Here is a 26,777-nt window from a genome sequence, read left to right as displayed (position 1 = left end):
TCCCCTCTACCACTGCTGCTGCTGTATTTCCTGGACTCCCCTCTACCACTACTGCTGCTCTATATCCTGGACTCCCCTCTACCACTGCTGCTGCTGTATATCCTGGACTCCACTCTACCACTGCTGCTGCTGTATATCCTGGACTCCCCTCTACCAATGCTGCTGCTGTATATTCTGGAATCCCCTCTACCACTGCTGCTACTGTATATCCTGGACTCCACTCTACCACTGCTGCTGCTGTATATCCTGGACTCCACTCTATCACTGCTGCTGTATATCCTGGACTCCCCTCTACCACTGCTGCTGCTGTATATCCTGGACTCCCCTCTACCAATGCTGCTGCTGTATATTCTGGAATCCCCTCTACCACTGCTGCTACTGTATATCCTGGACTCCACTCTACCACTGCTGCTGCTGTATATCCTGGACTCCACTCTATCACTGCTGCTGTATATCCTGGACTCCCCTCTACCACTGCTGCTGCTGTATATCCTGGACTCCCCTCTACCACTGCTGCTGTATATCCTGGACTCCACTCTATCACTGCTGCTGTATATCCTGGACTCCCCTCTACCACTGCTGCTGTATATCCTGGACTCCACTCTATCACTGCTGCTGTATATCCTGGACTCCCCTCTACCACTGCTGCTGTATATCCTGGACTCCCCTCTACCACTGCTGCTGCTGTATATCCTGGACTCCCCTCTACCACTGCTGCTGCTGTATATCCTGGACTCCCCTCTACCACTACTGCTGCTGTATATCCTAGACTCCCCTCTACCACTACTGCTGCTGTATATCCTAGACTCCCCTCTACCACTACTGCTGCTGTATATCCTGGACTCCCCTCTACCACTGCTGCTGTATATCCTGGACTCCCTTCTACCAATGCTGCTGCTGTATATCCTGGACTCCCCTCTACCACTGCTGCTGTATATCCTGGACTCCCCTCTACCACTGCTGCTGCTGTATATCCTGGACTCCCCTCTACCACTGCTGCTGTATATCCTAGACTCCCATCTACCACTGCTGCTGCTGTATATCCTAGACTCCCATCTGCCACTGCTGCTGCTGTATATCCTAGACTCCCATCTACCACTGCTGCTGCTGTATATCCTAGACTCCCATCTACCACTGCTGCTGCTGTATATCCTAGACTCCCATCTACCACTGCTGCTGCTGTATATCCTAGACTCCCATCTACCACTGCTGCTGCTGTATATCCTAGACTCCCATCTACCACTGCTGCTGCTGTATATCCTAGACTCCCATCTACCACTGCTGCTGCTGTATATCCTGGACCCCCCTCTACCACTGCTGCTGCTGTATATCCTGGACCCCCCTCTACCACTGCTGCTGCTGTATATCCTAGACTCCCATCTACCACTGCTGCTGCTGTATATCCTAGACTCCCATCTACCACTGCTGCTGCTGTATATCCTAGACTCCCATCTACCACTGCTGCTGCTGTATATCCTGGACCCCCCTCTACCACTGCTGCTGCTCTATATCCTGGACCCCCCTCTATCACTGCTGCTGCTCTATATCCTGGACCCCCCTCTACCACTACTGCTGCTGTATATCCTGGATCCCCCTCTACCACTGCTGCTGCTCTATATCCTGGACCCCCCTCTACCACTGCTGCTGCTGAAACTCAGGGACCCCCTTCTACCGCTGCTGCTGCTGTATCTTCTGGACTCCCCAAGAAAGAAAGCCTGGATGGAGATCGCTGAGGAGGTCGGCTGCCATGGGGTCACCCCTGGAACTGGGTCCAGTGCCGCAAGAGGATCAATGACCTCTTTCACTCTGCCAATGTGAGCCCTGCATACCTCTCTTCTCTTTGGGGCTTGCATATAGCTACATAGGAGGGAGTGACCAGAAAAGGCAGTGCAAGGGTGATGAGACATCACCACATCCTAGCAGATGCATGGCTGCATCTCAGCGACAGGCTCCGACTTTCACAGCTTACCCCCGCTATGTTCCCTCAGGGCAGACGTGGGGAGGTGCCATTTAGGAGACCCCATCAAGGGGCGAGGAACAACCACTAACACAATTGTTCTATTGCTCTTTGTGCAAAGTTTACCAGTGTCTCTCTTTCCACTAGCAGAAGAAACAGGCTCATAACACCAGGAAGACATCAAGGACATGGGGTGGGATCCCTGATGTGCATCCTCTGACTTCGGCAGAGGGGGTGGCTCTGGAGTTAGCAGGGGCCAGGGCAGCTGTGCAATCACGGATGGTGAAACTGGAGTGTCCGGACAAGAGAGTGAGGAGACATTGTATTCATGTGTCCTCCACCACACTTCTGGAGATCCACATCATGCATGGTTGGCATGAGGAGATCTGAATGACCTAAACCCACAAATGTTGGTATTCTCCCTGCACATCATAATACATCAGGGGCACGTGCAGCCTTTGGGACAGGAGGTCTGCTTCAACCTCTGAAGAGGAGGGGGGCAGTCAGATGATGCATCGTCACATCATTCTCCTGCACCCTCCACCAGTACAGATACTTTCATGTCAGTGGGTATGCACTCGAGCTTAGATTCAGGGTCACAAATTGGCGGGAGCACCACACACGTGCCCGAGCAGCTGACAGAGGCTGTGACAGCAAAAGCCACTGACAGTCGGAGCTGAGCTGAGTCCTCGGCTCTGGATGTGCCTCTGGTGTCAGCAGCACAGAATATACTGGAGTTGCAGAGAGAGGTAAAGGAACTAATGGTGGAGCTGCCAGAAGCAATGTGTGGCCATGAGCAGATGATGGAGGAGCCCATCCATGCCGACTGCGCTGCCATGTCTCAGGTGTGTGAGCGCTTGGCTTCCTCCATCGAGAGGTTGGCGACCCTCATGGAGAGCCAGAATCCACAAATGTGCTCTGACCTGTACACCCTCAACTTGGCCAGGAGCTAAACTCAGCAGTGGCAAGCTGAGAGAAGAATGAGGCACCTGCAGTCTTATTCAGGTTCCCATCCTTCTATGGTCAGCAGGGAGGTTCAAGTGAGCCTTGAAAGGGAGGAGGAGAGGCCTACCTCCACCAATCTGAGGGATTCCCTCAGGGCGCTCTGAGTGTGGACAGCAGTTCCTCAGTCCCTCTGCCAGTGAGCCCAGCGCCAGCAGCCATGATGACTGAGGAGGCTCCTACTCCTGTGCAGGAAACTGTCAGCCAGCCAGGGCCCTCCAGGCCTCAGGTGTTAAACTCCAGAAAGATCTATATAGAAGGATAATGCTGGAGCCTATCTTTACTCAGTTTCACATTTATTGTACAGAATAACAAGAATACAAACTTATAGCTCCTCACTCAAAAACCTCCACCAGTCTCAGTAAGTGTCTGCTTATAGGTGCTCAACTAAGACCCCAATTAACATCCTCCACCTGTATATAATCAAACAATTGATACACAATTAACAGATTAACATCAGGCAGCCAGAGAACGCCTGCCAAAGTCTTCCCAGGCCAAGCAACAGCCTGATCAGCAACCTGCCTCCAACTCAGTTGCAGGGGGTCACACCACATAGAAGCACACAATAAAGTAGAAAGGAAAACAGCTAGAAGCACTTAGGGCTTCACGGGTGTATTAGTTGTGGCCTTTGCACTTGTTCCTGCAATTGGTGTAGTAAATAGATTTCAGATTCATTTGCTGTAAAAGGCTCATGTTTTCATAGCTGAATTGAAAGATGTAACCTTTACACTTGCTCCCTCAATAGGACTGCCAGTGGAGGCACAGACTGTGTTTGGTAAGTGTCTCAGATGTGCCAGGGCACGTGGTGAAGCTGGACGCTAGGCACTGGAGTGTGATAGAAAGGAGGTGACAGGCGGAATACAGGGAGGTGAGTCTTCATTGAGTTCACTTTTTGAAGTCATCATGGTGGGAGGAAATGGGCATGTATGAAATTGTCTCTTTCCTCCCTTGTGTGTTTCTCAATGACCCTGACCTCTGGTGCAAGGGAACCAATATCCAGTGGTGCTTGCTCAGTAGCCTCCTCCACATCCTCCTGCTTGGATGAGGACTTGCAATCAATCATGCCCTCTTCACGCAAGGCCTCTCCACTCTGCTGTGCTAGATTGTGCAGAGCACAGCAGACTACCACAATATGTGAGACCCTCAGAGGTCATACTGCAGGGCTCCACTGGATCTGTCGAGGCGCTGGAATCTCATCTTCAGCAGCCCAATGGCCTGCTCGATGGTTGATCGGGTGGAGCCGTGGCAACTATTGAACCTCTCCTATGTGCAGTGCGAGGGTTCCTCACGGGCGTCAGTAGCCATGTCTTCAATGGGTAGCCCTCGTCCCCGAGAATCCCTCCCTGAAGACGAGCGGGGGCCGAAAAGCTGTGGCACCTGAGACTGTCGAAGTATGTAGGTGTCATGGCTGCCTCCTGTGAAGCAGACACACACCTGCCGGACACGCTTTCGGTGGTCACAGACCAGTTGTGTGTTGGTGTGTTGATGTGTTGATAAAATGGAAGCCCTTTCTGTTGACGAAGGCTGCCGACTGCTCCGTGGGAGCCTTGATCGCCACAGCCATGTAGTTGGCGACACCTTGCACCTGGGGAAATCCAGCGATGGTTCCAAAGCCTATGACCCTCTCCGCCTGACTGTCAGGTTCGGTCCAGTACCAAAAGCAGTTGCAAACCTTCTTGAACAGGGCATTGGTCACCTCCTTGACACAATGGTGGGCTGCAGTCAGGGAGACCCCACACACGTCCCCAGTGGATTCCTGGAAAAAGCCAGACGTGTAAATGTTCGGTGCCCCGGTGATATTCAGGCCCATGGGCACTGGGTGTCCAACAAAGCCCCTGGGTTGCAGTTCATCCTGCAGCACGGAAAATAAGTCAGTGACAGCCTTCTGGAGAGCCGCAATGCTGTTCGGACATCTGGAGGTAGCTGAGGCAAGTCTGGTCCATTCTTTGCCGCGGATAGGACCTTCTTGGCATGGCTGGCTGCTGCCGCTCTCCTATTGGAGCTTCACAGGCGTGTCCACCTGGATCCTGGCCCTCCCTCCCTCTGAACCACTACTGTGTGCCACAGTGGGTCCACAAAGAAAGGGTGTATGAGACCCTGCCAGCTGATTTTTACCCCTCGCCTGCGCTGTTGTTGCAGAGCCAAACTTGCCTTGTGACCTTTCTGTTGCTACTTCCTTCTGAATACGTGCTAATGCCCCCTCAATACCGACCCCTGCAGAGAGCCTTGCACCCGACAGTGAGCCCACCCGACCTTTGCACCCAGGACTGCGCCCACCTGACCTTGCCCACAAGAGTAAGTAGACCCAACCAGTGTGCCCAGCACAGCAGGCCAAAAGGCCTCTGTTTCCCCCCTCTTCCCTTTTCTAATGCTCCCCATGACTGCCTTCCCACGGTATCACTGCAGCCTCGCCTCGGTGCCGCCACCTTTAAATGGCTGGGGATCTGAAAGCACGTGATCCCCATGTGCTGTTGACTTAATTTAAACCCCCCGCCCCCCCCCACACAATAAAATTCTGTTCAATTCAATGCAAATGCATTCAAACCAGCTGTTCACCAAATTCAAATTATTGTCCTGTTGCATTGTGATGACAACACTGCATTGGAGCTTTCCCACCGCTGACAAAATCTGCAACCGCAGTTACAACATTCGGATTCCTGGCGAGCAAATCCACCCCGATTTTTCAGCCCCCCACGTCTCCACTCCCACTCCTGCTGCCCGGATAAAATTCTGCCCAATGTGGTTGATTGCACCGAATCTGTTTGATCGCACTGAATCTGGTTGATTGCACTAACATTCTGGATGATCACACGACGTGTCCCATCACACTGAACGTACTTGATTCCACTAACAATATGTTTGATCACACTGAATTTATTTGATCTGATTGATCACTGTTCTGGATAAAAATCAAGGGAACAATTTTCAACAGTAATGCACATCGTTTATTCAAAGTTGCATCTGTAACATTGTATTTTTGTTGGTCACAATATTTCTTCTACATCCACAAGTCCAATATTGATTAGGACAATCTGAATTCATTGTTAACACGGAAACAATACAATGCTATCTTCAAAACTGCCACTGAAGAATCAGAAGGGCAAAGTCACCAGTCCCGAGCTCCCAATGGGGAGATACACCATAGGGAAGCATGTGTTATAAATACTGCTACAACTTTAATATCAGTTCTCTTGTGACTTCATTGAGTGTGGAATCAGGGCATTTACCTTAGGAGGCCATCTTGGCTCTGGTTAGAACAGAACCCAACAACTATTCATGAAGCACAGTTGATGTTATTCCAAAACTTGATTTAAAAACAAATAAAAATGTAGAATGCTTTTTCAGTACTTCTGGCACTGGGTTGAACTATAATGATCATTGCCCAGGTTAGTGCCAAACAGTGTCTGAACTCAGACTTTATGAAAAAGTGTGCATTTTTCTTTGGTCATATTGAGTTGTGAGGCTCAAACCTCATCCACATTGCATTAGTCAGTGTTAAAATGCATTCGACTCTGGGCTAAAACACCCAGTGGATTTCAACTGTGTGGCTTCTGAGTGTGTGGTGGGCCTCAAAATCAATATTTCAGTCTACACATCAATTTACATTGTGTGATGCACAACCAGAAGACTCAGTGAGTTGCAGCTCATCACTGAATTTATCTGCTCTCAAATAATTTGATAACTCACTCCTGATGTTGTCACTTGTGAATGATGCTTCTTTGTAGATTCATTGTGTTCCTTATCGAGCATGCTTGATATGTATCAGAGATTCACTATACTAAAGTATCTCTCCTCTTGACATAAAGAAATCCTCTATCTTAGCACAACAACTACAATCATATAAATTTTTAAAAATATCACCGTGGCCACACAAGGTGGAAACATGTATTGAGAAACTGCCCATGATTTTACATCTAAGGACACAAAATAACCCCTGGATAGGATAGCGCAATTTCCCAATTTAGATCCCAGTATTCACCAGTGAGATTTTAACACCAATAATGATAAATTTGTGTATTTTATAAATACATGAGCCTATAATATGAATATACATATAGACAAACAAACAGTAGGTCTTACATTAAGGTCTTACCTGTGACTGGGCATTAATATTTGCTTCATTTGTTACGAGGACATGTACAACTTCTGCTTGTCCAGCTAACGACGCAATATGCAGGGCGGTATTTCCTTTCTGAAAGTGAAAAGTGAAGGGATTAGGGATCAAGGGGGAGCAATCCAGTGCAACCACAGCAAAGAACAAGTGTAAAGAGGCTGTGTATCAGTCAGTTAGATTACAAGCAATTCAAATCCACGGTATGACTGACTGAATATCTATGAGAAATCACTGGTGTACTCTCCATAGGCCAACAGGGTGATCAGAAACCCTCCTAGCCTCACTGCTGGCTGGCAGGGTATTGTCTTTCTATTACCCCTGACAGTATAAAGTGGGTGAAAAATTCATACTTCGTGATTGGTGTTATGACCGAGGTGGGAGGAGTGCACTGTCTTTTCTAGTTCCACTTCTTCACAGGTCACAATACGTATTTTTTTTAAATGTTTACCCAGTTACCGATGCAGTCATTAATATACTCTACTCTTTATCCCAGAAAACAATACACCAACCAGGTTTCTTTAATAAATAAAATTATCAATTTATTATAAAACAAGACTTAACCAGTAATGAAGCATAACATTAACACACAGACTGAAATATGAAAGTTCCCCCTTTTAAATTCCCCACACACAAAAACACACACAAAAATAATACAGAAATTCTCTCTATACAAGTCTGTTACAAAAAAGACAAAAAAGAATACTTGGTCAAATACTTGCTAATTCTTAAAGAAAAAAAAAATATTATATGGAAACATGTCAGTTGTCCCTTTTTGGTCTGGCGTCCCAAATATGTGTAGACAGCTGTCACCGGGATCTTTCTAGAGCAGTTCCTTTCAGGCAACTTTGAGGATCAGTTTGGCAGGCTTTTCAGGAGAAATGCAGCATCAGTTTCTCTGTTTCTTACACTTAATTCTCAGGAAGTTCTCAAAGAGATGGAACAGGGTGAGCTGATAGTGACTGCTCTCTTGGCTAGTTTTCTCCAACTGTGTTCAAAACAGTTCACATCCCAACACACTGTCCAAAGTGAAACCACAAACAATACCTCAACAGTCAAGCCTCCTGACCCCGATAAATCTTGACCTGTCACTTCTCTGTAAACATCTTCCCCAGGTCACCAGATTTTCTGTTGTTTACTGCTTAAAGCACATGATTTCCAGCAAGGCTATTTTTAAATGACATCTCAGTGTTCTTTTAATGAACTGTCAACAACAAAGCAAAGTCCAGCTTCTATGAAATCTTCAGCCTTCCAATGAATCCATCTTCACAATTCAAATATAAGTCCTCAAAAACATATACTTAACAAAAAATATAGAAGCACTTTCGTAACATTGGAACAGGTTTTGATTGGTGCTAAGCTTTTCATACCATAGGTGTCTGGGTCTGTGGTAGACTAATTGATAGAGATTGATTGCTATAATTATGCAACAACTCCATTACCATTGCATCATGGAACGGTTAGGATGGTAGAAGGCAAACTAGATGGATCTTGGGTTTTTTTGTCTTGCAAATCCTATGTTCCTGTTACTCAGTCAATGCTTTTAGAAGCCTCCAAACTTAAGTTCTGTTGAACTGCAGTAGTTAATACAGTTCAACTAAAGGATGAGATTAATTCAATCACATGAAAAGCCATGCACACATTGCAAGAAGTTTCAGCAGGTCACGTTTAATGCTCCCAAAGTAAACACTGAGGGTTTACTAGAGGTCAGTCTAAGATGATTAAAACACAACTTTTTTCCAATAAAAACTATGCTTTTGGTGCACTCAATTGCTACATTATATTTTGTTCCTTTTCATGTAAGTTTATTTGAGGTTAGCGCCAGCTCTGCTATGAATTTAAACGCACAACCCTCAGCCTATCAACATGTTCCACAAACAATGGTGCAGTAATGATGATCCTGCCTGTCTGTAAGAACGCTAACCTAGTGGGGCAGATTGAGTTAGCTGAGTGCGCTGGTGGTCAGCTGAAAGGATCCTGGGCTACAGCACCGAGGCAGCCAGAAGATGACTGGCTGGCTGAGAGTGAAAGGCATTCACACTGGGTTTATTAAAGCACAGGTTTACACAGGAATAAGATGTTACAGACTTGTTTAAATTTTCAAAGGCTGTCCTGTTGTGATCGCTTCATTTACCAATGAATGAGAGATCCTTCAAATGGGAGCTATGATAGATTTGTATTAAATTGCTTTTGAGACAGGTTATTGGGTTCTAGTTTAATAAAAATGGACCAATGACATGATGGGCCAAGTGGCCTCTTTCTGTGCCGCAAACTTTCTATGATTCTAAAAATCACCAAAGGTTGGTATGCAGGTTCAGCATGTGATTAGCAAGGCAAATGGAATGTTGTCGTTTATTGCAAGGGGAATGCAATATAAAAATAAGCAAGTTTTGCGACTGTTGTACAGGGTGTTGGTGAGACCACAACTGGAATACGGTGTACAGTTTTGGCCCTCTTTCTTAAGAAAGAATATAACTGCATTAGAAGCTGTTAAGAGAAGACTCACTCGATAGATTCCTGGGATGAAGGAGTTATCTTATGAGGAAAGGTTGGACAGGTTGGGCCTGTATCCATTGGAGTTTAGAAGAATGAGAGGTGAAACATGTAAGATCTTGAGGGGACTTGTCAGGGTGGATACCGAAAGGATGTTTCCCCTTATGAGATAGACTAGAACCAGGGGACACAGTTTAAAAATAAGGGGTCTCCCTTTTAAGACTGAGATGAGGGAAATGTTTTCTCTCAGAGGGTTGTTAGTTTGTGGAATTCTGTTGCCCCAGAGAGCAGCGGAGGCAGGGTCATTGAATATTTTTAAGACTGAATTAGATAGATTCTTGATTGACAAGGGAGTCAAAGGGTACAGGGGGTAGACAGAAAAGTAGAGTTGAGGGTACAATCAGATCAGCCACGATCTTATCAAATGGCGGAACAGGCTCGCTGGGCCAAAAGACCTACTCCTGCTCCAAATTCATATGTTATTTTGCAGTTTGACCTCGAAAAGGAATGGATTATTCAATTCAGTGTTATCAATACATATTGGAATATTGGAACAGGGCCATTCAGCCCTTTGAGCCTGTTATGCTATTCAGTTATAGCATGGTCGATCTGTATCGTAATTCTATTTACCCACCTTAGGCTCCATATTCCTTGATAGCCTTTCCTAACAAAAATCTAGTGATCTCAGTCTTGAAAGCTTCAGGGCAAAATAGGCCATTTAGCTCAAAAGTGATAGGAAAGATAATGGAATCTTTACTCAAAGATGTAATAGAAAAACATCTAGGAACCGAAAACATAATCAGCATGGAGTTCAAAAGGAAAGGTCATGTTTGATCAACCTTATTGAATTCTTTGAAGTGACAGGAAGAGTAGATGAGGATAATGCAGTAGATGTGATATACTTGGATTTCCAAAAGATCGACAATAACTTACTGCATAGTAGACTCATGGCTAAGGTCACAGTGTGTAGAGTCAGGGGACAGGTAGCATAATGGATAGCAAGCTGGCTACTAAACAGAAAACAGAGAGTAGGGGTGAAAGGTAGTTAAGGCAAAAAGTGGGAAGTGATATACCACAGGGATCGATGCTGGGACCACTGTTGTTCACAATTTACATTAACGATTTGGACTTGGGAATCAGAAGCAGAATTTCTAAATTTGCGGACCACACTAAATCAGGAAGTATATACAAAGGAAGATTGTGATAAAATACAGTAAGACATTAATAAACTTGAATAGGCATTTAATTGGCAAATGAATTTCAATATGGATAGGGTGAGGTGGTGCATTTTGATAGGAAGAATAAGGAACAAACTGCTTGGATAATAAGAGTCTTAATGGGGTAGAGAAGCAAAAGGATCTGGAGGTACAGATACACAAATCACTAAAAGTAGCGATACAGGTTAATAAAGCCATTGAAAGAGCAAATCAAGTACTGGCGTTTATTTCTAAAGGAATAGAATTGAAGGCGAGGGAAGTCATATTAAACTTGCATAGAACCGTGGTTAGACTACGCTTTAAGTAATAGGCACAGTGCTGGTGTCCATATTATAAAAAAGATACAGAGGCATCGACAAAGATACAAAAAAGATTTATAAGGATGATACCAGAAATGAGAGGTTAGAACTGTCAGGAAAAATTGAACAGGATGGGGCTTTTTTCTCTAGAAAAAAAGAGTGGTGACCTGACAGAGGTCTTTAAAATGACCAAGGTGTTCAATTGGGTAGACATAGAAAAGATGTTTCCACTCATAGGGAATTCAAAAACTAGGGGCCATAAATATAATATAGTCACTAATAAATCCAATAGGGAATTCAGGAGAAACTTTGTTACACAAAGAGTGGCAAAAATGTGGAACTCGCTACTGTAGGGAACAGTTGAAGTAAAGAAGTTTTTAAAGGGAAGCTGGACAAGTACATGAGGCAAAAGAGAAGAATTGTTGATAGAGTTAGATGAAGAGTGGTGGGAGGAGGCTCATATAGAACATAAAAACCAGAATAGACCAGTTGGGCTGAATAGGCTGTTTCTGTGCTGTATACTCCATATAACGCAATGTAAAGTTGATTTGTCCCAGCATACACAGCCTTTTGAGGATAGAATTCCAGATTTCTCCTACCTTGTGAACAAATGCTTCCTGATTTCACTCCTGAATTGCCTAGCTCTAATTTTAAGATTACGGCCCCATGTTCTTGACTTCCTCAACGGAGGAAAGAGTTTCTTGTATCTACCGTATTGAATCTTTTTAACACTTTAAAAACCTCGATCAGATCACTGCACAAACTTCCATACTCAAGGGAATATAAACCAATACATATACTGATCTCAATAATGAGATGATGCATGGCAGATTCATTGGAAGTCCAATTTTATCATCAAGGAATTGAGGTTATAATTCAATCTTAATGAATGATAAAGCTGCACAGAATCTTTCTAGTTTTCCTTTAAGAAAGAAAATTAAGACTTGCATTCATATAGTTCCATTCACAACCTCAGGATGCCCCAAAGCTAATTAAGTACTTTTGATATGTAGACACTGTTGTAATGTAGGAACATGGCAGCCAAATTGCACACAGGAAGGTCAGCAAGAACAACGTAAATTTATACAGCACCTTTAACGTAGTAAAAGCGTCCCAAGGTGCTTCACAGTACTGTTGTCAGATATAATCTGACACCAAGCCACATAAAGGAATAGTAGATCAGGTGACTAAAAGCCTGGGCAAAGGGGTAGGTTTTAAGGAGTTACTTATAAGAGAGAGAGAAGTACAGATACTTATGGCCTAGGCAGCTGAAGGCACGTCTGCCAATGGCGGAGCGTTGAAAATCGTGAAGGAACTCAGAGATGCATAAGAAGCCAGAATTGTAGGAGCACAGGGATCTTGAAGGGTTGTCGGGCTGGAGGAGGCTACAGAGATAAGGAGGAATGAGGCCAGGAAGGAATTTATATGTAAGATCAAGAATTTTAAAATCGAGGTGTTGCCACATTGGATGACGATGTAGGGCAGTGAGCACAGGGGTGATGGTTGAACGAGATTTGGTCCGCCCAGCTCGACAATGGGGGAGAGGGATTGGAGGAGGGTGGTGTGGTAAACCACGTTAAAGCTGCAGACAGGTCGAAAAGGATAAGAAGTTAAAGATTTTGGACTTTTCATACTTGTTTTTAAAGACAACTAAAATAATGGACTTAAATGAAACCTTCACTTTCGTGGTAAAGAACATAGCTGCAAGTTTGATCGAAGGAAGAATGCATACTGTCCAGGATGTTGAGAGAGAGGGAGAAGGAGAGAGAGAGGGAGAAGGAGAGAGAGAGAGAGTCATATCAGTTAACCAGATGAAACTGAACTATGGAATAACTGATAAGATAGTTGCAGAGATAAGGAAGCAAAGGCTGCAAACTGGTATGAAATTCTTTGATCATTAAACAGCAGATTTAGAAAGAAAACCATACGAAACAGCTCATTCTACAAATGTTTTTGACGAGAGCCAAGGGCGACATCAAAACAAGATGTTGCAGGAAAGGAACCTTTGTTTCCTCCCCAAGACAAAGAACATGATCAATTCTTTGTATTGAGCTGCACACACTATAAAGAAAAAGGTTGTATGAGAAATTACCACCATGATTCTGTAACAAACTGGCTCATTGTATGTCAAATTAAATTCTTTGAAGTTAGAAAATAATGACAGTGTCTTACTTGATTTCTTAGCCTTTTGTATTCAAGAGAGAAAAATAATCTTACAGGAGGCATAGCTCACCTCATCACAGTCACATAGGATGCCATCTGCAACTTTGATGAGGGCCATTTTGTTACTGTGACAGAGGAGGAAGCCTGAGTGGAGGAGTTGAAACATGGAGCTACGGGAAAGATCAGCACGAATATGGGAGGCGGCCATGTGTTCAAGGACTTTGGAGAGGAAAGGGACATTGGAGGTGGTCCCACAAACAGCAATATGAGATATATGAGCAGATATTTGTTTTAATGTTGTTGGCTAAGGAATACATATTGCCCAGGACACCAGGGATAACTGCCCTGAGACCAGAGAACAGGCTCAGTGTGCCCATGGAATTTTTACACTCAGATTCACCAGTCTTTAACAATGTGGTCTGAATGGAAGCATGCTGACCAATTGCACAAAGGAGGAACTGGTCAAGTGGGAGTTGGTCTTTGGACAAGTGCCATACTGCAACTTCACTTAAAAGCCCGATTCAAGATTTTACATTGCCATCCTGTTTACATTTTGGTCGAATCGTGATATCGGAAAGGTTCGAATACATGAGATCCGGGGTGAGCTGGCAAATTGGATACAAAATTGGCTTGGTGATAGGAGGCATAGGGTGGTAGTGCAGGGTTGTTTTCAGATTGGAGGCTGGTGACCAGTGGTGTGCCGCAGGGATCGATGCTGGGCCCTCTGTTATTTGTCATATATATTAATGACTTGGATGTGAATGTAAGGGGCATAATTAGTGAGTTTGCAGATGACACCAAAATTGGTGGTATAATGGACAGTGAAGAAGGTTGTCTAAAGTTACAACAGGATATAAATCAACTGGGTAAGTGGGCAAGGGAGTGGCAAATGGAATTTAACGCAGAAAAGTGTGAAGTGATGCATTTTGGGAAGTTAAACCAGGGCAGGACATATACAGTGAATGGCAGGGCCCTGGGGAGTGTTCTTGAGTGGAGACACCTTGGGGTGCAAGTACATAGTTCCCTGAAAGTGGCAACACAGGTAGACAGGGTGCTGAAGGCGGCGTATGGCATGCTTGCCTTCATCGGCCGAGGCACTGAGTAGAAGAGTTGGGACGTCATGTTACAGTTGTACATAACGTTGGTTAGGCCGCATTTGGAGTACTGTGTGCAGTTCTGGTCGCCGCACTACAGGAAAGATGTGATTAAGCTAGAGAGGGTGCAGAAAAGATTCACAAGGATGTTGCCTGGTTTGGAGGGTTTGAGTTATAAAGAGAGATTGGATCGGCTGGGTCTGTTTTCCCTGGAGCGAAGGAGGCTGAGAGGGGACATGATAGAGGTATATAAAATTATGAGAGGCATAGATAGGGTAGATAGCTAGAGTCTGTTTACCATGTTAGGGGTGACTAAAACTAGAGGGCATAGATTTAAGGTGAGAGGGAGGAGGTTTAAAGGGGATCAAAAGGGTAAATTTTTCACACAAAGAATAGTGGATATCTGGAATGAGCAGCCTGAGGATGTGGTGGGGGCAGACATTTAAGAGGCATCTGGACAGGTACTTGAATGAGCAAGGCATAGAGGGATATGGAATTAATGCAGGCAGGTGGGATTAGTATAGATAGGCATTATGGTCGGCATGGACGCAGTGGGCCGAAGGGCCTGTTTCTATGCTGTACGACTCTATGACTCTACGTTGCCGTCATGGTTCCAAGGTAAAGAATAACACTGAGCAGGTACAGGACATTCTGTGAGGAGGAGGGGAACAGCAGAAGTCTTGGTCCATGTTGAAACCAATGACATAAGTAGAAAAGTGTTGAAGTCCTTCAAGTAGGGTTTCAGGAGCTCGAAAAAAGACTAAAAAACAAGCCCTCAAAAGGCAACAATCTCAGGATTACTCCCGGTGCCACTTGCTGGTGGGTATAGAAACAGGAAGATAGTGCAGGTAAATGCATGGTGGGAGACGTGATGTAGGTGGGAAGGTTTCAGATTCTTGGGGCAATGGGACTAATTATGTGGGAAGGGGCACCTGTGCAAGATGGATGGGTATCACCTGGACAAAGCCAGGACCACTGCTTTTGCTGAGAGGTTAACAAGTACTGTTAGGGAGAATTTAAACTAATTTGGCAGGGGAAAGGAAATGAGAAAATAGCAGAGAGCAGCAGAAATGAAATGAGAGAACAGAAAGATATAAACAGCAGTAAAATTAGAACTATCCCAAAAATTGCAGGGGCCAGATTGAGGCAGAAGTGACGAAAAGGGTATTAAATTGTATGTACGTCAATGCCCGTAGTGTAACTAAGGTTGGTAAACTGCAGGCAGAAATTGCTACATGGGATTATGACGTGATTGCATTAACAGAGACAAGGCTCAAACAAGGTCAGGAATGGGTTCTTAATATTCCACGATTACCAAGTATTCAGGAATAGAGAGGAAAAAAGAGGGGGAGTGATAATATTGATTAAGGATGATGTTACAGTTCTAAATATAAAGGATTTATTAGATGGTTTTGGGGCTGAATCCAATTGGTTTTAGTTGAGGAATGTTGAGAGAGCTGCTACATTGTCTGGAGCTCTCTATAAAAAAAACTTCCAACAGTTATAAGGAGATAGATGAGAAAATTATCAGCACGTTTCAAAAGCGTTAAACAAATATAGAGTAGAAATATTACGAGACTTTAATTACCCCAATATAGACTGGAAAAACATAGTACTAAGGATAGGGAAGGAAAATAATTTCTAATATGTGTACAGGAGAACTTTCTCAACCAATATATCTCCAGTCCCAAAAGGCAGGAAACAGCTGGATCTGGTTCTGGGAAATGCAATAGGGCAAGTGGAGTATTTTACAGTAGGAGATCATCCAGCTAACATTGACCACAACGTAATTCAGTTGAAAGTAATTATGGAAAAAGACCAGAAAACACTGAAGGCAAAAAAGCTCAACTAGGGAAGAACAAATTTTGGTGATTTAAGTAGGAATCTAGCACAGGTAGATTACGAAAGGAGATTGCAGGGTAAAGCAATGATGGAGCAATGGAGGGCATTCAGGGAAGAAATAGTTCAGGTACAAACTGGATATATTCCTTTGAAGGGAAAAGGTAGGGCATCCAAAGCTGATGAGCCCTGGATGACAAAGAAAATAAAAATTAAAATAAGAACATAAGAAATAGGAGCAAGAGTAGGCCATACAGTCCCTTGAGCCCCTGCTCTGCCATTCAATAAGATCATGGCTGATCTGATCATTGCCTCAACTCCACTTTCCTGCCTGTTCACCATAACCCTTGACTCTCCTACAGTTCAAAAATCTATCTCAATCTTGAATATATTCAATGACCCAGCCTCCACAACTCTCTGGGGTAGAGAATTCCAAAGATTCACAACCCTCTGAAAGAAGAAATTCCTCCTCATCTCCGTCCTAAATGGGTGACACCTTATTGTGAAACTGTGCCCCCTAGTCCTAGATTCCCCCATGAGAGGAAATTAATAAAATAAAACAGAAGAAGGAGGCTTATCACAATTGGCATGAGTAAGATACATTTAATAACCAGGAAGATTATAGAAAGTACAGGAGGGAATTGGAAGAGTTAATACAGGAGGCAAAAAGAGGTTATGAGGAAAGATTAGAAGGCATTATCAAATTGAATTAGCGAGGAAAAAATTTGGGCCTATTGAGGACCCAAAGGAAAATCTTCATATAGATGTAGAGGACATGGCAAAAGTATTTCACCTGTCTTCACAAAGAATGCGGATGATGCAAAGGTTCTGCAAAAAGAGGGGAAAGTTATGGACAGGATAACAATAAGTAGAAAATATGCACTAAAAAGATTAGCATTACTAAAAGTTGATAAGTCACCTGGTCCAGATAGAATGCAACCCGGGTTGCTGAAAGAAGCAAAGGTAGAAATAGCACAGGCATTATCACAATCTTTCAATCCTCTTTCTTTTATTCTTTCATGGGATGTGGGCACTGCTGGCAAGGCCTGCATTTCTTGCCCATCCCTAATTACCCATGAGAAGGTGGTGGTAAGCTGCCTTCTTGAATGTGTGCAGTCCATCTGGTACAGGTTTAGTGTCCATTTGGATATAGGGGTAGTGTCAGAGGACTGAAGGGTTGCTAATGTTATACCACTATTCAAGAATGGGGAGAGGGTTAAACCAGGAAACTATGGGCTAGTCAGTCAACCATTGATAGTGGGGAAGTTTTTGGAAACCATTATTAGGGACAAAATAAACTCTCATTTGTAAAGGCATGGATTAATCAAGGAGAGCCAGTATGAATCTGTTAAGCAAATCATGACTGACCAACTAGACTGAATTCTTTGATGAGGTAACGGAGAAGATTAATCAAAGTAGTGCACTTGATGTATATATGGACTTTCGGAAGCATTCACGGTGCCATACAAGAGGCTTATTAAAAAATGGAAACCCACAGAATTAAGGAGAAAGTGGGAGTATGGATACAAAATTGGCTCAGTGACAGGAAGCAAAGGTTGGTGGGGAATGGATGTTTTCAGACTGGAAGGTGGTCTGCAAGGTTCAGTTTTGGGTCTATTACTCTTTCCAATTTTTATAAGTGACCTAGACTCGGATGTGAGGAGCAGCATTAAAAAGTTTGCAGAAGGTATGATACTTGACAATGTGATCGCGATGAGGATAGTTACAGACTTCAGGATGACACAGACAGGATGGTGAAATGGGCAGAAGCATGGCAGATGGATTTCCATGAGAAGTGTGAAGTGAGGCACTTTGGAAGGACTAATCTGGAAAGACAATTTACTATAAATGGCACAATTTTGATAAATGTGGATGAGCAGAGAGACATTGGTGCCCTTATATACAAATGCTTAAAAGTGGCAGGGCAAGTTGATAAGGTGGTTAAAAAGCAAATGGGTTACAAGGACAAAGGGGGAAAGTTATGCGTGGAGTCAGAGAAAATGGGTGAGATTCTAAACGAGTACTTTGCATCGGTATTCACCGAGGAGAGGGACATGACGGATGTTGAGGTTAGGGACAGATGTTTGATTACTCTAGGTCAAGTCGGCATAAGGAGGGAGGAAGTGTTGGGTATTCTAAAAGGCATTAAGGTTGACAAGTCCCCAGGTCCGGATGGGATCTATCCCAGGTTACTGAGGGAAGCGAGAGAGGAAATAGCTGGGGCTTTAACAGATATCTTTGCAGCATCCTTAAGCACGGGTGAGGTCCCGGAGGACTGGAGAATTGCTAATGTTGTCCCCTTGTTTAAGAAGAGTAGCAGGGCAAATCCAGGTAATTATAGACCGGTGAGCCTGACGTCAGTGGTAGGGAAGCTGCTGGAGAAGATACTGAGGGATAGGATCTATTCCCATTTGGAAGAAAATGGGCTTATCAGTGATAGGCAACATGGTTTTGTGCAGGGAAGGTCATGTCTTACCAACTTAATAGAATTCTTTGAGGAAGTGACAAAGTTGATTGATGAGGGAACGGCTGTAGATGTCATATACATGGACTTCAGTAAGGCGTTTGATAAGGTTCCCCATGGTAGGCTGATGGAGAAAGTGAAGTCGCATGGGGTCCAGGGTGTACTAGCTAGATGGATAAAGAACTGGCTGGGCAACAGGAGACAGAGAGTAGCAGTGGAAGGGAGTTTCTCAAAATGGAGACGTGTGACCAGTGGTGTTCCACAGGGATCCGTGCTGGGACCACTGTTGTTTGTGATATACATAAATGATTTGGAGGAAAGTATAGGTGGTCTGATTAGCAAGTTTGCAGACGACACTAAGATTGGTGGAGTAGCAGATAGTGAAGGGGACTGTCAGAGAATACAGCAGAATATAAATAGATTGGAGAGTTGGGCAGAAAAATGGCAGATGGAGTTCAATCAGGGCAAATGCGAGGTGATGCATTTTGGAAGATCCAATTCAAGAGTGAATTATACAGTAAATGGAAAAGTCCTGGGGAAAATTGATGTACAGAGAGACTTGGGTGTTCAGGTCCATTGTTCCCTGAAGGTGGCAACGCAGGTCAATAGAGTGATCAAGAAGGCATACAGCATGCTTTCCTTCATCGGACGGGGTATTGAGTACAAGGGTTGGCAGGTCATGTTACAGTTGTATAAGACTTTGGTTCGGCCACAGTTGGAATACTGCGTGCAGTTCTGGTCGGCACATTACCAAAAGGATGTAGATGCTTTGGAGAGGGTGCAGAGGAGGTTCACCAGGATGTTGCCTGGTATGGAGGGCGCTAGCTATGAAGAGAGGTTGAGCAGATTAGGATTATTTTCATTAGAAAGACGGAGGTTGAGGGGGGACCTGATTGAGGTGTACAAAATCATGAGAGGTATAGACAGGGTGGATAGCAAGAAGCTTTTTCCCAGAGTGGGGGATTCAATTACAAGGGGACACGAGTTCAAAGTGAAAGGGGAAAAGTTTAGGGGGGATATGCATGGAAAGTTCTTTACGCAGAGGGTGGTGGGTGCCTGGAACGCGTTGCCAGCGGAGGTGGTAGACGCGGGCACGATAGCGTCTTTTAAGATGTATCTAGACAGATACATGAATGGGCAGGAAGCAAAGAGATACAGACCCTAAGAAAATAGGCGACATGTTTAGATAGAGGATCTGGATCGGCGCAGGCTTGGAGGGCCGAAGGGCCTGTTCCTGTGCTGTAATTTTCTTTGTTCTTTGTTCTTGTATTTATAAACAGAGGAATAGAATATAAAAGAGATTATGCTAGAACTTTATGAATCATTGGTTAGACCTCAGCTGAAATATTGCAGACAATTCTGGACACCACACTTCAGTAAAGATGTAAAGGCCTTAGAAAGGATACAGAGGAGGTTTACCAGAATGTTACCAGGAATGAGGGACTTCAGTTATGAGGAAAGATTGGAAAAGCTAGGACTGTTCTCCTTGGAAGAGAGGTGGTTAAGAGGTGACCTCAAAGAGGGTTTTCAAGATGATGAGAAGTTTTAATAGAGTAAATACAGAAAAGAACTATTCCCTCCAGCGAGGTGGTCAATAAATAGAGGTCAAAATATCTAGTGGGGGAGATGAGGAGAAATCTTTTCACTCAGACATTTCTCAGGATCTGGAGCACCTGAATAGGTTGTGGAAATTGATTCCATAAATAACTGTAAAAGGGAGTTGGACAGATATTTGAGGATAAGAAACTTACAGGGTTAAAGACAAAAAGCGGGGATGTGGGACTAAGCACAACCTTTCTTTCAAACAGCCAAGACAGATAAGATGGAACGAATGGCCTCTTCCAGTATTGTAAGTTTGATTCTATCAGTCGCTTGGAAAATATGCTCGCACAGCTTCCGATTTCTCACAATCCTTGCAGCAGCCTATTCCAATTAGAAACGCACGGAAACATGGAAGATCTCATCGATGGCCAAATGGACAGATTAGACAAATAAATTTACGGTGCATTCGCCAATCTCGCTGCTGTAGGAACTCTAGAACATCACTGAGATGGTTAAGTTATGAGGATGGGGACATAAATGTGCCTTGTATTCCCTTGCTTTTAGAAAATTGAGGGGTGGTCTGATTGAGGTAGTTAAAATGTTCAAGGGATTTGATGAGGTAGATACAGGGAAACTATTTCCGTAGTAGGGGAATCCAGCACAAGTTGGCAAATCTTAAAATTAAAGCCAGGCCAATCAGGAGTGAAATCAAGAAGCACGCCTTCACACAAAGGTAATGGAAATCTGGAATTCTCGCCCCAAAAGACTGTAGATGCTGGGGGACAATTGGAACTTTCAAGACTAAGATTGCTAGGTTTTTCTTTTCGCTAAGAGTATCAAGAGTTATGGAGCTAAGGAGGGTAAGAGTTGACATGCAGATCAGCCATGATGTAATTGGATGGCAGAACAGACTTGAGGGGCTGAATGGCCTACTCTTCTTCCTATATGTATTGATACCATGATCTGTATAATCCATTCTATGTCTAGCTTGAAAGCAAAATACTGCGGATGCTGGAAATCTGAAATAAAAACAGAAACTGCTGTAAATACTCAGCAAGTCAGGCAGCATCTATGGAGAGAAAAACAGAGTTAACATTTCATACATAATGTTAACACTGTTTTTCTCTCCACAGATGCTGCCTGACCTGCTGAGTAATTGCAGTATTTCCTGTTTCTATGTCTAGCTCGTATTTGTTAAGTAAGAACACACTCTGACCTGCCCCAAATGATATCAACCCATCACTGCTGCCATTCTAAGATTCTATCAGAATTGATAAATGGTGCTGATGTGCAGATCAGTCATGGTATAACTGAATGGCAAAGGAGGATTGAGAAGGCTGCAAGGTCTACTCCTGTTCCTAATGTTATCACGCAGAAAAACGCAGTAGGAAAATCGAGGGTAGAGATGTCAGCAATCGAGAATCAGTTCTGCCTTCCTGGAGGGGAGCTGCAAGATGTAATGCCAGCTGAGGTAGTCCTACTGTTCGCCGAGACAATGTTCGGAGTGTTGAATATTCCAAGTTGGCTTAGAATGTAAAATGAAAAAATAGGTTCGAGTGTGTGTAGAGATTGAAGCATTGCTGCAGTGTTCCTCAGAGCCAGTCACACTGATTGACTAATCTCTGAATGGAATGCACATCATAGTTCACAGCCTACTGAAGTCTGGTCCCTTAGTGCATTGTTACCATAAATCCTGCAATGTATTGCTCCTCAACTCAATTCCTATTGCAGCTCACATTCCAGGGAAGGGCAAAAGTTCACTTCAAAGGACAGTGGGAACATAACAATCCATTCCCGAATTTACCTCACATTTCTTCCAAAATGCTTCAAAAGTTCAATAGTTATCAACATCATCTACCTATTTTCAGAATAAGCTAAAGTGAATGGCAACTTTCCCTTACGTTGTTTAATAAGAAAAACTTGCATTTATATAACACCTTTCGCAACATCAGGGCATCCCAAAGTGCTTTACAGCCAATGAAGTACTTTTGAAGAGCAATCACTGTTGCAATGTAGGAAAGGCGACAGCCAATCTGTGCACAGCAAGTTCCCACAAATATTCTCAGATTATCTGTTTTAGTAATACTGGATGAGTGATAAATATTAGCCAATACACCAGGGAGAACTTTCCCTGCTCTTTTCTAAGTAGTACTCTAGGCTCTTTTATGTCCACCTGAGAAGGCAGGTTTAATATCTTATCTGACGGTGGCACTTCCAACAGTGCAGTATTCCCTCAGTACTGCGCCAGAGCGTCAGCCTCGATTTTGTGCTCAAGTCCCTGGAGTGGGGACTTGAACCAAAACCTTCTGATACCATTTACACATCAAGGTGCAAAACACAAATACAATCAAGGGTTTGCACTTTGAATAGCGAAGCAAAACTGTGCAAGGGACTTGTAAATGAGCAGATAAAAATGAAAGCTTATTTTCTGGAAATAAATGTGAGGTTAACACTTCCAAATATACAGAAGGAGAATCAAGCATATCAAGTATAAACTTAAACTGACCCCAACATTTTGACCAATGGCAGCTTATTATATCTCTTCAAGATCCAAGAAACAAAACTGTGTTATGTGATAGAATGAAAAATGTGGCTTGGAGCCCAGCTTCCCTAAAGCTTTGGGTTAGTGCTAACCTCCTCACTCACTAAAATCTACACATTACAGCACACCACCATGGCACACAATACCACCAATGTAAGCTTGTGTGAGGAGCATTTGTCAGTCAGTATTCGAACATTGTGTGTTCCTCTTCTGTTTCTGTTGCAATCCCCAAGTACCCGGCGGCACCCAAGAAACCCACCATTTGCAGCATCCTTGGGTTACTCATTCCTTCTGCAGCTAGCACTGACACACTGCGGGAGTTAGATGGTCTGTTTGAAAAGGATGTATTGGGTGATGGGGCACCACTCCCACCCGCATCCTGCCTAATATTTGAACCCTCGTCGCTCTTCAGCTTCTCTCTCATTTTCCCAAGCTCATCATAGCCATGAGACCCACCTCCTTCCCCCTTGACCTCACTCACACTAAACTGCTGACCACCCAAGTTTACTTCCTGGCCCACCATGCTTACTGACATTGTAAATGGTCCTCTCTCCTCAAGTACTACCCCCGCCCCTGCCACCTTTCACAACCATGATCATCACATTCTCTGAAAAAAAAATCCTGAAGCCCAACCTCTCTTTCCTCTCTAGACTCCTTAAACATGTTGTCTCCCAAATCCTTGTCCATTTTTCTCACAGCTCATGTTTGAATCTCTCCAATCAGGTTTCTGCCCCATTCACAGCATCAAAATGACCCTGACCAAAGTCACAAATGACGACATTCTCTGTAACAATGACAATATTTCACTATCCCTCATCATCATCTCTGCAGCCTTTGACATGGTCGACCACACCATCCTCCTCGCATGCTGCTCCTCGACTGTCCAGCTCAGTGGGACTGCTTTTGGCCAGGTTCATTCTTTGCTATCTGATTACAGCTGGAGCAATGGCTTCTCTTCCTGCCCCTGTCCTGTTATTTCTGGAGAACCCTAAGGATCTATTCTTGTCCACCTTCGTTTCTTCATCTACATGCTGCCACATGGAGACATCATCCACTGGTAGAAGGTTAGTACCCACAGGTACACTGACAACATCCAATTTACCTCTCTGTTACCTCTCCTAGCCCCTCCACTGCCTCTGTGCTGTCATCCAACATCTTAGATGACTTGCAACTTCCCCCAGATAAACATTTGGAAGACCAAAGCCATTATCTTCAGTCCCAAGCATACACTTATACTCTGGTCACTGATTCCAAACCCTCCCCATTTATTGTCTCAGCCTGAGCTAGACTGTTTGCAACCTTGGTGTTCTGTTCAACCCTGAGCTGAACTCCTGACTCAATGTCCTCTCCATCACAAAGATCACCTATTTCCAACTCTGTAACATCGTTCGCCACTGGCCCAACTGCAGTGCATTTGCTGCTGAAACCTTCATCCATGCTTTGTCACTTCCAGGTTCGACTATTTTAATGCTCCCCTGGCCAATATCTCGTTTTCCCTAAACATCAGCACATCCAAAATCCTGCTGCTCGCATTTATAGAATGGTTACAGCACAGAAAGAGGCCATTCAGCCTGTCAAATCCATTTCAGCAATTTAGCCTGTCCCATTCCACCACTTTTTCCCCCATAGCCCTGCAAGATTTTTCTTTTCAGGTGTTTATCCAATTCCCTTTTGCAAGCCACATTTGAATCACTTTCACCACACTCACAGGCAGTGCTTTTCAGATCCTAACCACTCACTGTATAAAACAGTTTTTCCTCATGTTACCTTTGGTTATTTTGTCAATCACCCTAAATCGGTGTCCTCTGGTTCTCAACCCTTCCGCCAATGGAACAGTTTCTTCCTATCTACAATGTCCGGACCCCTCATGTTTTTGAACACCTCTATCAAATTTCCTCTCAACCTTCTCTTCTCTGAAGAGAACAACTCCAGCTTCTACAATCAATCCATGTAAAAGTCCCTCATCCCTGGAACCATTCTCAGCAATCGTTTCTGCACCCTCTCCAATGCCTTCATAACCTACCTAAAGTGCAGTATCCAGAAATGTACACAATGCTCCAGTTGAGGCCGAACCAGTGTTTTAGCATAATTTCATCATAACTTCTTAATTTTATACTCTATGCCTCTATTAATAAAGCCCGAGCTCACACCATGTTCAGATCATCCAATCACTTTTGTCCTCACTGACCACCACTGGCTCCTGGTTCCCCCTACAGTTCGAATTTAGAATTCTCCTCCTCGAAAATAAACACCCTCCATTCGCACACCCCTTCCTCCAGCCACACAAGCCCCACTGTGCCCTCCAACCACCACCACCATCCCCTCCCCCACACTCTCCCAAACCCTCCATTCCTCCAACTCTGGTCTCTTGTGCGTCCTCCCTCCCTTCATCCATCATTGGCGGCTGTGCCATCAGCTGTCTAGGTTCTAAGCTCTTGAATCCTATCCAACTCCCTGGTCTCCACTGACCCTCCTTAAAACCCACCTCACTGGTCACCCCTCCTATTATCTGCTTCTTTGGCTCAGTGTTCATTTTATTTGATTATGGCTCTGTGAGGTGATATGGGATGTTTTTCTATTTTAAAAATGCTTTTTGCAGTTGCTGCTACACTATTGAACTACTTCAGGTTTTAACACCTCAAATGAGAGAAAGAGGTGGAGATAGCATGAGAGAGAAAAGCAGAAAGCAATCGGAGACAGAACTAGCACAAGACAGGGAAAGAGGGAAAACGAAAGGAGTAAGGAATAATGAATGAGGAGAGAGGGAAATGAGCAATAAATAGAAAGAGAAAAATGACTACTGAAGAGAGAGAACATGCTAGAGAAATTGAAGGAGATTCAGTATGAGAGCGAGAGAATGAGGATGCGAACACATGAGGCAGAGAAAGAGGTTTTCATTATTGTTAACAATGATGTTTATTTTCAATAGATGAACACCTACACTCTCAGATTGTTTCTGTGTGTTTAACAGGCTGCGTGCATGTCTTTCTGGTCTTATAGGCTGGCCAAATGTGCAGCCTGTTTGATGATTCAAAAATAATTAAATTACATTAAGATAAGATTCAGGAAAACATAATCCAATCCATATGAATGAGACAGTTAGCAGAACAGATGAAACATTTTGGGAAACTTGAAATCTTTTTGTTCATAAAGAGATCGATGGCAGGTTCTGGTGCCTTGTGAGGAAGAGAAAGCCCAAAAGATGTTGGAGAATGTTTGACCAAAAGGCAATGTAGCCTCCTGCCAGCTCAAAGCAAGACCCCAGTGTAGGGGATGGGGTGTGTGCAAACTGGAGTCAGACATCAGCCTCAGCCTGTTCATGTATTGACAAAGCCACTGAAGTGCTGCCCTGATCATTTATGGTGCCATGATTTTGCTTCTCCTCTCAGCTCTGCACTTCCCACACGTAATGGCTGCTATTTATATATACTGCTTCGCTCTGCAGTGCCCATTTACAGCACGTCCTGCTCCCAATTGTTACGACCTGTTACCCTGGTCACACAGCATCTCCATTGTCACATCCTGACGATGACCACCTTTGAGAATTAAGTTTCAACAAGAGCTTGCAGAATCTCTATTTTAGGAAAAAGAAGTTGCCTTTATGTCACCCAGTATTGTGTACTCAAAGCACACCATAAGCAGTGGATCACTTCTGAAGCACAGATACTGTTGTGAAGATAACTGTGGCAACCAAGTCATGCACAGCATGACTGGATGTGGGACAACAGCCCGACAACACAGGAGAGGTGAACAAATAGCGCTAGGTATTGTCAGTGTATATGTCTGCGAATTCATTTTCAAACCCTGCAATGCATTTTTTAATGTCCACCCGAGCCATTGGAATAAGCAGATAGGGCCACGGCTGAACTTCTCATCCAAAAGACAACACCTCAGACAGTGCAGTGCTCCCTTAGTACTGCTCTAAAGTGTCAGTCTAGACTTTTTTGCTCAAGTGCACTTGAACCCACAACCTTCTGACTCAGCAGTGAGTGCGACCACTGAGCCAAACTGAGCTACGTAGACAAGTTCTCTACTCACTTCACAGAATTAGAAA

The 26,777-nt window shown here is 44.0% G+C and overlaps 1 protein-coding gene across 1 annotated transcript in view; it reads right to left on the bottom strand.

The window, feature by feature from the left end:
• The window catches only part of ank3b (ankyrin 3b), a 439,316-nt gene that overhangs the window by 230,504 nt on the left and 182,035 nt on the right, over positions 1-26,777 (bottom strand). The window contains exon 4 of the mRNA XM_068052458.1: positions 7,053-7,151. Coding sequence (XP_067908559.1) covers positions 7,053-7,151 — 99 coding nt within the window. The remainder of the gene's footprint in view (positions 1-7,052; positions 7,152-26,777) is intronic.

The sequence above is a fragment of the Heterodontus francisci genome, chromosome 20 (assembly GCF_036365525.1).
Source record: "Heterodontus francisci isolate sHetFra1 chromosome 20, sHetFra1.hap1, whole genome shotgun sequence".
NCBI lineage: Eukaryota > Metazoa > Chordata > Chondrichthyes > Heterodontiformes > Heterodontidae > Heterodontus > Heterodontus francisci.
The sequence above is the reverse complement of the archived record's forward strand: the minus strand, read 5'-3'. Positions and strand labels throughout refer to the sequence as shown.